The 16287-nt window shown below is 42.1% G+C and overlaps 1 protein-coding gene across 12 annotated transcripts in view; it reads left to right on the forward strand.

Annotated features, from left to right (window-relative positions):
* afdna (afadin, adherens junction formation factor a) overlaps positions 1–16287 on the forward strand; it is a 242063-nt gene that overhangs the window by 175302 nt on the left and 50474 nt on the right. For all 12 annotated transcript variants that reach the window (XM_087991512.1, XM_087991517.1, XM_087991519.1 and 9 more), the window contains 3 exons: positions 1803–1868; positions 9727–9800; positions 12249–12367. In XM_087991512.1, the coding sequence (XP_087847638.1) occupies positions 1803–1868; positions 9727–9800; positions 12249–12367 (259 nt within the window). The remainder of the gene's footprint in view (positions 1–1802; positions 1869–9726; positions 9801–12248; positions 12368–16287) is intronic.

The raw sequence follows: 16287 nt of genomic DNA on the forward strand, positions 1-16287 counted from the left end.
TTTATTATACCTGTCTGCTGGCATTGAGCAGTTAGCGAATGTGAGCCTTTTTTTTCTGTTCAGCTACAAATTCTAGAAAAATCTCAAGTTTGGGAATACTCCTATCTGGGGACTGAGGTGAATGACCTCTCACTTTCCCATAATATTCTGCATTTATTAACTTTTCTGATGTAATTTTATCTGTTTCTCTGTGACTTTCTACTTCCATCAAAGTGATGTAACATGTCACATGTTTCTTGTATCCTGTTTTCTTCCCTGATCTACCTTTCTGCATTTGAGATTAATGCAGATTTTCTATGGATGGTTGACTGCGATCCTCAAGTCAGATAATTGCCCTGCATCCCCCGTATTCCAGCTGAAGCTAAAGCATATGCCTGTAATAACCTAGAAATTAAACTCTACTTCCCCGCCCATAAAACTGTCACCTAACATAATGTCAGCAAATGTAGATGTACGGCTGTCTTTCTCATTCCGAATCCGCTATAGATAACAATGAAAAGTTGAGACCCCATAATAAATCCTTGGGAGCAGCACTCATTCTAAGCTGTGGGGCCACTTGGATGTTCCCGCACACTGATCGGCATGCCAGTGTGACTCCCAGCATTGACTTCCAGTTTCATACTTGGGTGTTGGAGGTGCATAGCAGAAAATAATTAGAGGAGATGTTGATTTGGCAGCATCCCTGTTCACATCCTTCTAATTTGTCCATTGCCCTATCTGTCTTCTACCTCCTGAAATAATTTCCTATCCAAGATTATGGGTGTCATGCTGTAGTAAAAACTTTTTCTCTTCATAGATGCTAACTGACCTGTTATCTATTTTTAGCATTTTTGTTTGGATTTCAGATTTTCATAAGTGGCAATATTTTGATTCCCTTAGTTTCTAGTTTATCTCTCCTGCCCTTTGTAACAATTGGGGAAAATTTGTTAGTTTTCCAATTCACTAGGACAATTTGTTTTTGGAAATGGAGTTGTATTTCAACAACTTTGTCTTATTTAATAAAGCCCTGAAATGGAATTAACTGAGATCTGGAGATTTTCCATCTTTGATCCCTCGTTTCTGCATCAACTATTTTTTAAAACTTGTCTTGAATCTAGAATCCATACAATCTGCACTGTCCCTCCGAAGAGCATCCCATCCAAACCAAGCCCTCCACCCTATCCTGTAACCTTGCATTTACCATGACTAATCTACCTCGCCTGCACATCTTCAGACACTGGGGCAATCTTTTTTTGCATGGCTAATTAACCTAACCTGCCCATCTTTGGGAGGAAACCGGAGCAATCGGGAAGCCCTTGCAGACACTGGGGAAACCTGCAAATTCCACCCAGTCACCCAAAGTCTGATCCCTGGCGGTGTGAGGCAACAGTGCTACCGTGCTGCCAAGGAATGAAGTTAGAGTCGAGAGTGTGCTGCTGGAAAAGCACAGCAGGTCAGGCAGCGTCGAAGGAGCAGGAGAATCGATGTTTTGTGCAAAAGCCCTTCATCAGGATGTTCATGGAAATTAGTTCATCCTGTAAATTTATTTTCAAATTGACTATTATCTCTGGTAATTCATCCAGATGTGAATATTAATCCAAATTCTTGTTTTATAAATCACCTTTTTCTGATGTCCAGTTTTATGTTGTGTGTTATTAAGGGGCCCACATTAGTCTTAACTACCAACAATATTTCCAGATGATTCCAGTAAATAATTGATGATCTGCATCTCCCTAACCTATCTTATGACTGTAGTTTAGTGTGATTTAGCTCAAATCAATTTATTCAGCTATTTGATACTGATCTACTTTCAATGTTCTCAGGGTGCGGGACAGGATAAACTAGGAATCTATGTTAAATCTGTGGTGAAAGGAGGAGCTGCAGACTTGGTAAGTGGATTTCATTCCTGAACTGATTAAGCAGAAATGTCCTACATGCTTAAGCACTGGAGGACTGATCCAGGTTGGATAAGTGAGTTGTGTGCATTCTTTTCTAAAGCGAGACATAGTGCAAATAAATGTTGTCATTGTTTATCTGGGTTCAGTAAATTACCTGAAATGTTTTTGGGTAGTCTGATTTAACTATTTGATGTATACAATCATATCTGCCCAGGATACAACACTGCTTGAAAATGCGTTCTTCTGGTATTCCAGCCCACATTGCTTTGTGGGTGGGGATGGGTATAACCCATATCTAGTCAGTCATTTATTTCTCTTGTTATTTGTGACCTTGGCCAATTAGCTGTTATATTTCCCCACACTCAAGATATTATCTGTATGTCTGAAGTTCTTGGATGTCGAGATACCGGAGTTGTCAAAAACTATTTAAATTCCAAGTCTTTCTTTAAATAACTGGCTAGAAATATTTATTGAATAGAAAGTATGGTTTCATGAAATTGAAAAATTTAAAACTTTCCCAATTGAGCATTTCTCCCCAAGTATTCATGAAAGTGGCACTTGAAATGAGAAAAGGACATATGTAGTTCAGTACAAATTTGGAGTGTTTTAAACATTTGCTGAGGTGTTAAAATATGTGTGCATTTATAGAATAAAAGTCTAAATTTATTGAAACTGAAATTGTGATTAACTATCTTCTATTTTTCTCATGATTTTAATAACTATAAATAAGTGTCATCAATAAAATAAAAGCAAAATCTAATTATTTGTAATCAAATAAATTGTGAATGGATTCCATCGCACATGCATTCTCAAATGCAGTCAGAAATGGAGGTCGCTTTTAAGGCTCACCAGAATTTAATCTGAGAGCCGATCAAAATTAGCTGCTGTTCATGGTGGTATAATGGTAATGTCCCTACCTCTGAGCCAGGAGGCCTAGGTTCAAGTCATACCTGCTCCAGCAGTATGTAATAACATCTCTGAACAGGTTGATTAGATAATATTTAAGAACACAGGTGAGGGTTCTTGTGGTGCAGTGGTTGTGTGCTTATTTGTCAAGAGTGGGCATTTATTTGGTCTGGAAACCTCTGAGCTATTCAGGTAATGTGCATAATATGAATTGTTAACAGCTACCATTCATATTTGTTCTGCCATTGTTTGTATGCGGTATCCTTTGTAATAATTCCCACCTATTAACATGCTAACGAACATGACATAGGTTCATCCAAAGCATGCCTTTGTTGTTGACCTTGTTAATATTCAAAATTGTGGGGGGGGATCCAAGATGGCGGCGACCCAGCAAGTCTGAGTCTATAGTGCTCTTCCCAAGACTTTGGTAAAGTGGGTCACCCACCCCCACCACACTCACCAAATCATTCATAATAGCTGTTTAATTTATTTAGTTGCTTAGTATTACATTTAAACAGTCTAATATTTAGTAAAAATGACCAAAGGGAAGGGACCCCGCAGCTCTCAGCAAGCAGGAACCCCTCCCCCACCCTCTCCAGCTGAGGCGTCCACAGCCGCCCCGGGGGACTTACCTACAGTGACAGGCCTTGTGGAGATGATCTCCAAGCAGGATACGAAGATCGACGCTTTTATCGAGGAGTCCCGAAATCGATGGGACTCACTCTCGGCCGCGCTGCAGAAGCACGACCGAGACATCCAGGAAATCGAGCGCTGAGTTGGAGGGGCGGAGTTAAAGGCCGCGACCTCCGAAACTACAGCGCAATCGGCCGTGGATCAGGTCCGGACTCTCGAACAGCGAGTCCGGACCTTAGAGAATTACATTGACGACCTCGATAATCGAGGTCGTCGAAAAAATATTCGTTTGCTGGGCCTTCCCGAACGGGAAGAGGAAGGCCAGCTTACAGCTTTCCTCGAGCAGTGGCTGCCACAGCTTTTAAATCTGGAAGCTGGATCAGGCCGGGTAAGGGTAGAATGGGCCTACCGGGTCGCAATACGCGGGCCCGGCTCGAACCAGCGCCCTCGCCCGGTCCTGTTCCGGCTGCAGAGCTATAGGGAGCGGCAGATACTCCTAGAACCTTCTAGAAATCTTGGAAAAGACCCCCAAGCTATGATCTATAAAGGATCCAAGATCATGTTATTCCAGGACTTTTCCCCAGCTCTGGTCCGAAAGAGGAAGGCATTTGACGAGGCAGAGAAGCTTTTAAGGGACTTAAATATTCAATACTCCTTACGCTACCCAGCAACGCTACGCTTTAACCATGAAGGATCCATGTATAACTTCGGATCGCCAGAAAAGGCTAAGGAATTCTTGGACTCTCTTAGATAAATTGTAAGAGATAATGGATGTTGGTTTGCCTTTCCCTCCGCTTTGGTTTATATCCCCCCCTTTTTTTTTCTTTTTTCTTACCTTACTGTTTAATACTATCATGGGGGGTGGGAGAGGGATTTGATTATCTCCCCCGCACCCGGGGTTGTTTTTTTAAATTATTTTATGTATATATGTGGGTATGTATGTGTGTGTGTGTGTATATATATATATATATATATATATATATAGCCGGGGGGTTTGGGGGAGGTGGTTACCTTATTCTATTTTACCTCTGTCATTAGGAGCGGGGTTGTTTTTCCCTTGTTATTTTGTATTATTATATTTAATTATTATTTGTTAAGGTTGTAATTTTATAGTTATATGTTTATATATGGTATTAACATTACCAAATATATCCAGGTGTTGGTATGGGTGGGGGTAGGGTGCTCACTGTTAACTCTAGCTTTGTATTATATCTGAATTCTCCTCATTTTATTGAGGAGCGCCTGGGTCAAGGGTGGGGCATTGGTTTGGAGAGAATATGATGGACTTTTGGAAAGGAAGTGACATCCCCTGGGAACAAGGGGGAAAATCTCCACTTAAATATGTTTTTTTATTATTTAGAAATAGTTTTTTATTATACTGTTGTGAGTGTATTAGAGAGCCTTTATTTTTGTAAATTTTATACACTGTATGCTCGGGATGTTCTGGATAGGATTCCCCTCTCTCCCCCGGGGGTCTCGGATTTGCCCGGATGATTATAGCTGATCAGTCGGTTAAGTGGTGCACCTGGAATGTCAAGGGGAGTAATTCGCCAGTCAAAAGGAAGAAAATGTTATCAAATCTTAAGAAAGAAAGAGTTGATATAGCTCTCCTACAGGAGACACATCTGTCGGATAAAGAACACTTGAAATTACGACAGGGTGGATTTGATCAGGCCTTTTTTTCTTCTTTTAGCTCAAAAAGCAGGGGAGTCGTTATTCTTGTTCGGAAAAATTTCCCTTTCAAAATCCTAAATCAGATAAAAGACGAATCTGGACGATATATTTTGATTAAAGCCCTTATAAATGGAGAGGAATATAGGATTTTAAATTTGTACTGCCCCCCGGCACACTCCTTTAAATTTATAACGGAAGTCTTTTCAAATTTTAAGGCTTTTGGTGTCCGTCATACAATTAAAGTCTCCCCCTGTAATTGTATTATGGATCCGGAAATAGATAGGATTCCCAAGAGTACTGCAGGAGTATCTCCCAGATCTAGACAATTGGTGGATCTGAACAAAGAATTAGGATTAGTAGATGTATGGAGATGTCTTCATCCACAGGGCAGAGATTTTTCTTTCTACTCCAATCCACATAAATGTCATACCAGAATTGATATGTTTTTTGCCCCCTCGATTTTTTTTAAAATTCCATATCATCCTGTAAAATAGGTAGTATAGCAATTTCCGACCACGCTGCTGTATATATGGAAACTAAGGCGAGGAACAATGGGACATCCCCTCTGCATTGGCGTATGGACCCCTTCCTAATGAAAGATAGTAAATTTGTAAAGCACTTCTCTCAAGAATTTAAAACTTATTTAGAAATTAATTCAGGTACGGCTAGCAACCCATCAATGATGTGGGAGACCATCAAAGCTTACACACGAGGTTTGATCATCTCCTACTCAGCGACCCAGAAAAAATTGAAGGGAGAACAACAGCATCTGCTTGAAGCTCGCTTAAAAGCAGCTGAAACAGCATATGCTGACAGACCTATTATTAAATTGCAAAGGATTACGGCTCTTAGGACAGCTCTAAACACTACGCTTACTCAAACGGCTAAGAGGGAAATATTATTTGCAAAACAAAGGTTATATGTATATGGCGACAAACCGGGTAGATACTTAGCATTTCTTGCAAAGAAAAAAAAGGCCCCTCAGACTATTACGTCTATCAAGGAAAGTACGGGTATTTTGACTCATGAAGATAAAAAGATGATTGCGATCTTTAGAGAATTTTATTCTGCGTTATATAAATCACAGGATTGTGAAGACAGGACTAGGAGGATGCAGTCATTTTAAAAAATTTTGACCTTTCCGGGCTTAACTCCGGAACAGATATCGGTCCTAAATGCTCCTCTAACAGTCCAAGAAATACTTGATGCAATCAGGCAACTTCAGAGCGGTAAGGCACCTGGCCCAGATGGTTTTCAAGCTGAATTCTATAAAGAATTTACAGAAATACTGGCTGGTCCACTTATGGACATGTATAACTATGCATATAGTCAGGGCTGTCTCCTGCCTTCGCTGAAAGAGGCAAATATCTCTCTTATCCTTAAAAAAGGAAAGGATCCAGAAGATTGTACGTCATACAGACCAATATCCTTACTAAATCTAGATTTTAAAATCCTTTCTAAAACGTTGACACTAGAAAGGGTACTGCCACATATTATAAAGGAGGATCAGACGGGGTTTATTAAGGGCCGTAGATCATGCAATAATATTAGAAGTGTTTTGAATATGATTCAAGCCTGTCATCAGGGAAAGACACCAGGAGTAGTAGTTTCATTAGACGCGGAAAAGGCATTTGATAGGGTTGAATGGTCATATTTGTTTTACACATTGGAAAGGTTTGGCGTTGGACAGGTGTTTACCAAATGGGTCTCAACATTGTATAGTGACCCCAAAGCAGTTGTGGTTACCAATGGATTAGGTTCGGATAGCTTCAATGTGGGTAGGGGCTGCCGTCAGGGATGTCCCCTCTCGCCATTGTTATTTACACTAATAATTGAACCACTAGCAGAAGCTATACGAGCTGATCCTAATATAACGGCTCTGAGGATTGGTACAGATAAACATAAAATTACCCTTTATGCAGATGATGTTCTTCTATTCCTCAGTAATCCTCTGATGTCCGTACCTCGCCTAATCCAAGTTATTAATACATTTAGTGCATTCTCAGGCTATAAAATTAATTTTTCAAAATCGGAGGCTATGCCAATGGGTGGCCTTGCTTTCATACCCCACTTAGTGGACGGATCCCTTTTTCCCTTTCGTTGGTCCCTGGAGGGTTTCTTATATTTAGGCATTTTTATTACCCCAGTATTTAGTCAGTTGTATAACACTAATTTTGTGCATTTACTGGAAAGGATAAGGCAGGACCTCCAGCGATGGGGAGACCTTCCAATTTCCTGGTTGGGCAGAATAGCACTAATTAAAATGAATGTCCTGCCCCGTCTCCTATATCCTATGAGAATGCTTCCAGTGATGCTGCCGAGGCTGGCTCTACGTAAATTATATGGCTGGCTGGGTTCCTTTATCTGGAATCATAGGCGGCCCCTCATTAAGCTGAAGAAGCTACAGCTTCCACAGGCAAGGGGAGGATTGGACTTCCCAGATTTTAGGAAATATCAGTTAAGTTCCCTATTAAGTTACATAGCTGATTGATTGTGGATCAGACAAGACCCAATCTGGTTGGACATCGAGGCCTCTCAAGTAAAATACCCACTTATTAACCTTTTATTTTCAGACAAGAGGAAAATCTTTACAGATCACTGTAAAAACCCTATAATACTAAACACAATTAAGGCTTGGAATATAATGCGGTAAAATGAGGGTAATTCACATAAAACATCCCCCTATGCACCGATAGTGGGAGCATGGGGATTCCAACCGCGGTTTACAGATGCCACTTTTAAACTCTGGAAATCCAGGGGTATCTCATGTCTAGGGGACCTATTTAAAGATGGGGTCCTGATGTCTTTTGAACAGCTGTGTCAGAAATTCGGATTACCTAATGGTGACCTCTTTCGATACTTCCAAATTCGAGACTATATACAGAAGAAGACTACATTATTAGATAGTCTTTATAAATCAGATAGAGAATGTAGTGTCCTACGACCAGTGGGGATATCTTCCGTCAGTACTATTTATCATTTACTACATGATGAAGTATTGGGAGATATGGATAATCTGCTTAAAACATGGGATCAGGATTTGGGACTAGAAATCTCTATAGAAACGTGGAATGATATTTGGGAAAACGCTAGAAGAATTATTATCTGTAACAGAACCCAGGCTATCCAGCTGAAGATACTTCATAGGGCCCATATAGCACCGGTTCGATTGGCAAAATTTAAGGCAGGAGCATCTCCAACGTGTCCTAAATGTAAAATAGAGGTGGGCACTCTTGTACATTGCCTATGGACCTGTCATAAGATCCGTAGATATTGGACTAAAGTAGCAAGTACCCTGACAGAAATTTTAGGAACGGAAATTAAAGTGGACCCTGTATCTCTCCTCTTGGGCTTTTCGAACTTTCCCTCCCTGGACATGTACGGGAAGAGACTATTTTCTGTTCTCTCTTTCTGTGCAAGGAAAAATATTTTGGTAAACTGGGTGGCTGAGGGCCCCCCTGGACTTTTAAATTGGCACAGATTAATTATGGAATGTATTCCCCTTGACTTCCTTACAAATATGGTGCACCGAAAGACCGAATTATTTTATAAAATATGGCAGTTCTTCTTGAATTACATAAATGCAGATATTTCGGCTATCCTAACAAGGGCTTTTATTTAATTGAGATTACAAATCTGGCTGGTCCGGGGCCCCTTAGGAGAGGACTCCCGCATGAATACGGGTTTTATTACATTTGATAACACATTCCGAGCATGTAAGAGACTTAAATATACACTCTGGTTAGTTGTAGGTTAGATTAGTAGATAGTTGAGTTTTGATTTTTTTTCCTTTTTCTGTATTTTTTCTTTTGTTAAATTTTGGCTATTGTATATTTGATTTCATTGTATATCAATGTTTGTATTTGAGAGTTTTGTTTATTTTTGTAAACTTGTAAAAATGTTAAATCTCTAATAAAAATATCTATTAAAAAAAATTCAAAATTGTAAAACTGGTTATTTGACAACTGATGTAAACTTAAATCAAACAAAAAATTTGAATAAAGTTTCAAAAGCAATCAATTTAACAATTATAGTTAATAATCACTGCATATTAATAATTATTAATAATTAAATTTCCACAAAATATTTAACATCATTTGCTAGTTAATTTGTCGTTTGCTAGGTCAGGTAAGTGATAGCTTAATAACTAATGAATGTGTGCAATGCTCTCTGGCATTTTGAAACTGACTTAACTGATAGTTCTAATGCTCAATACATCTCAGCAAGAATGAGAAAGCAATCACGTGGCTACTCGCATCTTCTCATCACTCTTCTCATTGCTCTCTGTGTGCTCGCCTCATAGCAGAATTCATTTCTAGCTCACAAAAACAACCTGATTCATTTTGGACCACTTTCCGTGATCAATCATTTTAAAGGTCTCTAATCTGGTAAAAGCAGAAAATCTGGTAGTCTTTTCCTCTTAAATTCTCTGATTCTTAGTGCAAGTATTCAAATTATTCTTATGACACAAATAGCTCTTGCAGGACCATTGTTTTCTCACCTCTACCCTGCATAATTTAACTTTTGGAATGAATGGCAATTAAAATTAATCTATGGGCTTGTTTTTTTTCATTTCCACCCTAACGTATAAGACAAGATGCTGGCTAATCGTTGCATCAATGCTGTGTCTCTGCAGGATGGTCGTTTGGCTGCCGGAGATCAATTACTGAGTGTAGATGGTCGCAGCCTTGTGGGACTTTCACAAGAAAGGTAATGAGTACTTCAGTTTGTTTACTGATTAAATACAGTGAGATTGATTTGAGTTTTTTTTTTGAAGAGATAATTTTTACAAGAATGAAGGCAGAGCTGCAGGACTTCAATAAAGCATTTGACCAGGTTCTGCATGGTAGACTGGTTAGTAAGGTTAGTTCATATGGGACCTGGGGGAGCTAACCAATTGAATACAAAATTGCTTTGAAGATAGGAGACACAGGTGGTAGTGGAGGGATGTTTTTTTCCGACTGGAGACCTGTGACCACTGGTGTGCCACAAGGATCAGGTCTGGAACCACTGCTTCTCATCATTTATATAAATGATCTAGATATGAATATAGTAGGTATGGTTAGTAGGTATGGTTAGTAAGTTTGCAGATGACCTCAAAATAGGTGATGTAGCGGACAGTGAAGAGGATTATCTTCAAGTACCATGGAAGCTTGATCAGATTGGCCACTGGGCTGAGGAATGGTACATAGAGTTTAATTTCGGTAAATGCAAGGTGTTGCATTTTGGGAAGAGAAACCAGGGCAGGACTTGTGTAGTAAATGGTAAGGCCCTGGAGAGTGTTGCCAAACAAACCTACGCGCACAGGTGCATAATTCCTTGAAAATGGAGTCGCAGGTGTTTGGCACATTTGCTAACATTGGTCAGTGCATTAAGTTTAGGAGTTGGGTTGTCATGTTGCTGTTGTACAGGACATTGGTGAGGCCAGTTTTGGAATACTGCAGACAATTCTGGTCACCCTTCTTTAGGAAGGATGTTGTTAAACTTGAGAGGGTGCAGAAAAGATTTGAGGATATTGCCAAGACTAGAAGGTTTGAGCTATAAGGAGAAGCTCAATAGGCTGGGGCTTTTTTCCCTGGAACATTGGAGACTGAGGGGTGACCTAGAGTTCTATAATATAATGAGGGGCATGGATAGGGTGAATAGCCACGGTCTTGTTCCAAGGGTGTGAGAAATCCAAAATTAGAGGGCATAGGTTTAAGATGAGGGGAAAAATAAATTTTAAAAGGACTTGAAGGGTAACTTTTTCATGCAGAGTGTGGTGCATGTATGGAATGAGATGCCAGAGGAAGTGGTGTAGACAGGTACGATTACAACATTTAAAACCTATCTGGATGGCTGTATGAATCGGTCGGATTTAGAGGGATGTGGGCTTGGTCGCATAGGGATGTCTGGTCTGCATGAATGATTTGGGGCTAAGGGTCTCTTTCCATGCAGTATGACTCTGACAGTCAAAGTAATACTATCATTTGGAAAATAATTCCAATCGAAAATCTTAACTCCAATGTTTTGCGTGTAAGCTTATTAGGAGTCATGGGAGATGTACAGCACAGAAACAGACCCTTCGGTCCAACATGTCCAGGCCGACCAGATATCCCAACCCAATCTAGTGCCACCTGCCAGCGCCTGGCCCATATCCCTACAAACTCTTCCTATTCATATACCTATCCAAATGCCTTTTAAATGTAATTGTACTAACCTCCACCACTTCCTCTGGCGGCCCATTCCCCACACATACCACCTTCTGTGTGAAAAAATTACCCCTTAGGTCTCTTTCTTATCTTTCCCCTCTCACCCTAAGCCATTGCCCCATAGTTCTGGACTACCCCACCCCAGGGAAAATATCTTGTCTATTTACCCTATCCATGCCTCTCATGATTTTATAAACCTCTTTAAGGTCACCCCTCAGCCTCCAACGCTCTAGGGAAAACAGCCCTAGACTATTCAACGTCTCCCTATAGCACATATCCCCCAACCCTGGCAACATCCTTGTAAATCTTTTCTGATGTGGTATGGGGAGCATGAATAGTATAAAAACAAATCTGTCACTCCATTCTGGATATTAGTCAAGCTTCTGCCTCACCTCTGCAAGTAGGCAAGAGGCAGACTGCTTCCTCTTAAGACTGACCATGCAACTTCCTCATGCTCTGCTAACAAATGGTGGAGGTTATGTAGGGATCAGGTTCAATCCTAAGGACACAGCCTTAGAGAAAAGGCAAGACCTTTTTAGAATGGATATAAGGAGAAACTTCTTCGGCCAGAGAGTGGTGAATCTATGGAATTCACTGCCATAGAAGGCTGTGGAGGCCAGGTCATTGAGTATATTTAAGACTGAGGTAGTTTCTTTCGTGTCAAGGATTATGGAGAGAAAGTTGAAGAATGGGTTTGAGAAACTTAGCAACCATAATTGAATGGCAGAGCAGACTCAATGGGTTGAATGGCCTAATTTCTGCTCCTACATCTTGTGGTCAGAACTTATGATGGTAGATACAACACATGGGAGTGAATTGAAAAATGCAAGCTTTAATTTTTTAACTGGGCAGATTTAATTTATTTGGTATTTTGTGCTAGACTAGCCATTTATCAAATATAGTTTTTGAAAATTCTTAAATTCTTGCAATTAAAATTTAAATAATTAAACAAACTCCTCTCTTTCAGGGCTGCAGAGTTTATGACAAGAACTGGTTCTGTGGTCACTTTAGAAATAGCAAGACAAGGAGCTATTTACCATGGTTTGGCCACTCTACTCAACCAACCTTCTCCAATGATGCAGCGAGGTACAAATAGTTATGTTCTTACATTGCAAAAGAATGAAAGAAACTTTACAGAGAGATTATTGATGGGTTAAGTAAGTGGGCAAAAAGTTGGGAAATGGAGCATAATGTGGAAAATGTGAACTTGTTCATTTTGGAGGGGAGAACAAAAAAAGTGTTATTTCAGTGGAGAAAAAAACTGCAGAAACCTGCCACACAAAGGGACTTAAGGCATTTGTGTATTAAACACACAAAGCACACAAATGTAACAGGTAATCAGGAAGGCTATGGAATGTTGGCCCTCCTTTCAAGGGGGTTGAAATTAAGAAAAGAGAAATCTTCCTGCAACTGTGGTGCTGCTGGTGAGACCTACAACTGGAGTACTGCTTTTAAAATAAGTTATTATTTCATTGAAGGCAGTTCAGAAAAGGTTCAGTAGGATGATCCCTAGTGTGGAGAGATTGTGTTGGGAGCAAAGGTTAACCAGGTTCATTGCAATTTAGAAGAATAAGGTGAAACGTATAAGATTGTTAAAGGGCTTGACGGGATAAATGCTGAGATGGTGTTTCCACTCATGGGAGAGTCGAGAACCAGAGGGCCTAGTCTCAGAATTAAGAGTTGCCAATTTAAGATTGAGATGGGAAACTTATTTTCTAAAGTTTGAGAGTCTCAGAACTCCATGCCATAGACAGCTGTTGGGGCAGAGTGCTTGAGTATGTTGAAGGCTGCAATAGGTCCTTGATCAGTTGGGAATTGAGGGTTTTCGCAAAAGTTAACCCGTGGAATATTGGATCAGCCATAATCCTATTGAATGGCAGAGCACACTCAAGAGTCTAAGTGGCCTGCTGTTGTTCCTTTTTCTTATTGTCTTATTAGACTCGAGTGCTCTATCGAACAACATCCAAGAGCATAACATTTCCAATTATATTGGAAAGATATCTTTAGTAACATGTCTTTCCAGCCTGGAGGGTGAAGTTAAATGACTCTGTCCTAAAGATGAGCAGGGCATTTCCGAGTGCAAGAGCAAAATTATTCTCCTGAAATGTTATTGACTTTAAACATGAACACTGGCTGTAATAGAATAAGGGTCACAGCTATTTATTGTGTGAGGAACAGTAACAAAATTTTCCCCACACTGGTCGATTTGTGCCTAGTTGGTGACGGCCCTCCAGCACTAGGCAAGATTAAACTTGTAGGTAAAAACAATGACTGCAGATGCTGGAATCCAGACTCTGGATTAGTGGTGCTGGAAGAGCACAGCAGTTCAGGCAGCATCCGAGGAGCAGTAAAATCGACTTTTTGGGTAAAAGCCCTTCATCAGGAATAAAGGCAGAGAGCCTGAAGCGTGGAGAGATGAGCTAGAGGAGGATAGGGGTGGGGAGAAAGTAGCATAGAGCACAATAGGTGAGTGGGGGAGGGGATGAAGGTGATAGGTTGGGGGCTGGGGGAGGGTGGAGTGGATAGGTGGAAAGAAGATAGGCAGGTAGGACAAGTCATGGGGACAGTGCTGAGCTGGAAGTTTGGAACTAGGGTGAGGTGGGGGAAGGGGAAATGAAGAAACTGTTGAAGTCCACATTGATGCCCTGGGATTGAAGTGTTCCGATGCGGAAGATGAGGCATTCTTCCTCCATACATCTGGTGGTGAGGGAGCGGAGGTGAAGGAGGCCCAGGACCTCCATGTCCTCGGCAGAGTGGGAGGGGGAGTTGAAATGTTGGGCCACAGGGCGGTTGTGGTTGATTGGTGCGGGTGTCCCGGAGATGTTCCCCAAAGCGCTCTGCTAGGAGGCGTCCAGTCTCCCCAATGTACAGGAGACCGCATCGGGAGCAACGGCTACAATAAATGATGATATTAGTGGATGTGCAGGTAAAACTTTGATGGATGTGGAAGGCTCCTTTCGGGCCTTGGATGGAGGTGAGGGAGGAGGTGTGGGCGCAGGTTTTGCAGCCCCTGCGGTGGCAGGGGAAGGTGCCAGGATTGGAGGGTGGGTTGTAGGGGGCGTGGACGTGACCAGGTAGTCACGGAGGGAACGGTCTTTGCGGTAGGCGCAAAGGGATGGGGAGGGAAATATATCCCTGGTGGTGGGAATGTGTTGGGCAATTCATCAACTTCACCAATACATTCCACCCTGACCTTAAATTTACCTGGACCTTCTCTGACACTTCCCTCCCCTTCCTGAACCTCTCTATCTCCATTAATGACGACCGACTTGACACTGACATTTTTTTACAAACCCACTGACTCCCACAGCTACCTGGATTACACCTCTTCCCACCCTGCCTCTTGCAAAAATGCCATCCCGAATTCCCAATTCCTCCGCCTCCGCCATATCTGCTCCCAGGAGACCAGTTCCACCACAGAACACATCAAATGGCCTCCTTCTTTAGAGACCACAATTTCCCTTCCCACGCGGTTAAAATGCCCTCCAACGCATCTCGTCCACATCCCGCACCTTCGCCCTTCGCCCCCACCCCTCCAACCGTAACAAGGACAGAACGCCCCTGGTGCTCATCTTCCACCCTACCAACCTTCGCATAAACCAAATCATCCGCCGACATTTCCGCCACCTCCAAAAAGACCCCACCACAAGTGATATATTTCCCTCCCCACCCCTTTCCGCCTTCCGCAAAGATCGTTCCCTCCATGACTACCTGGTCAGGTTCACGCCCCCCCCCCCACAACCCACCCTCCAATCCTGGCACCTTCCCCTGCCACCGCAGGGGCTGCAAAACCTGCGCCCACATCTCCTCCCTCACCTCCATCCAAGGCCCTAAAGGAGCCTTCCACATCCATCAAAGTTTTATCTGCACATCCACTAATATCATTTATTGTAACCGTTCCTCCTGATGCGGTCTCCTCGACATTGGGGAGACTGGACGCCTCCTAGCAGAACGCTTTAGGGAACATCTCCGGGACACCCACACAATCAACCACACCGCCCTGTGGCCCAACATTTCAACTCCCCCTCCCACTCTGCCGAGGACATGGAGGTCCTGGGCCTCCTTCACCGCCGCTCCCTCACCACCAGACGCCTGGAGGAAGAACGCCTCATCTTCCGCCTCAGAACACTTCAACCCCAGGGCATCAATGTGGACTTCAACAGTTTCTTCATTTCCCCTTCCCCCACCTCATCCTAGTTTCAAACTTCCAGCTCAGCACTGTCCCCATGTCCTGTCCTATCTGCTTATCTTCTTTTCCACCTATCCACTCCACCCTCACCCAGCCCCCGACCTATCCCCTTCATCCCCTCCCCCACTCACCTATTGTACTCTATGCTACTTTCTCCCCACCCCCACCCTCCTCTAGCTTATCTCTCCACGCTTCAGGCTCTCTGCCTTTATTCCTGATGAAGGGCTTTTGCCCGAATCGCGATTTTACTGCTCCTCAGATGCTGCCTGAACTGCTGTGCTCTTCCAGCACCACTAATCCAGAAGATGAAACTTGTAGTTCAGGTAACGGAGAAATATTGATACTTTGAGATGCCTTCTCTCTAACTTTTTAAATCAGATAATCGAGAGAAAAAAAACTCAATATTCAAGTTTGCATTGTGGAGAAGGAGTCCCTCCACTGAGCAGCCTTCATTTTTAGTCAAGCAGTTGGGAAAGGATCTCGAAGATTAGAACACTGGACTCCTTGTTCTGCTATCAAGAAACTGCTTACAGGCCTAATTCCTGATCCCTTATGAGAGACCCAGTTTAATTTAGTCACCCTCCAATAATAGATCTTAGGTGATTAACACTGTTAACAGCCACCTGCTGCATACTTATTTTTCATTCTAAAATGTAGTCCCAGGGGTGGGATTGTGCTGGCAGACCCTGAATTATGTCACCACATGCCTTCCAGTTCATCCTTCCCTCTCCAAATCAGGGTGCCAAAGTCCTACTTTCTTTTCTTTCTCCACAGATGCTATCTGACCTAAGTATTTCCATCATATTTTGTATTGGCT

This window comes from Chiloscyllium plagiosum, unplaced genomic scaffold (assembly GCF_037043375.1).
Source record: "Chiloscyllium plagiosum isolate Xiang-an unplaced genomic scaffold, Cpla_swu_hap1 HiC_scaffold_10, whole genome shotgun sequence".
In the NCBI taxonomy this organism is placed as follows: Eukaryota; Metazoa; Chordata; class Chondrichthyes; order Orectolobiformes; family Hemiscylliidae; genus Chiloscyllium; species Chiloscyllium plagiosum.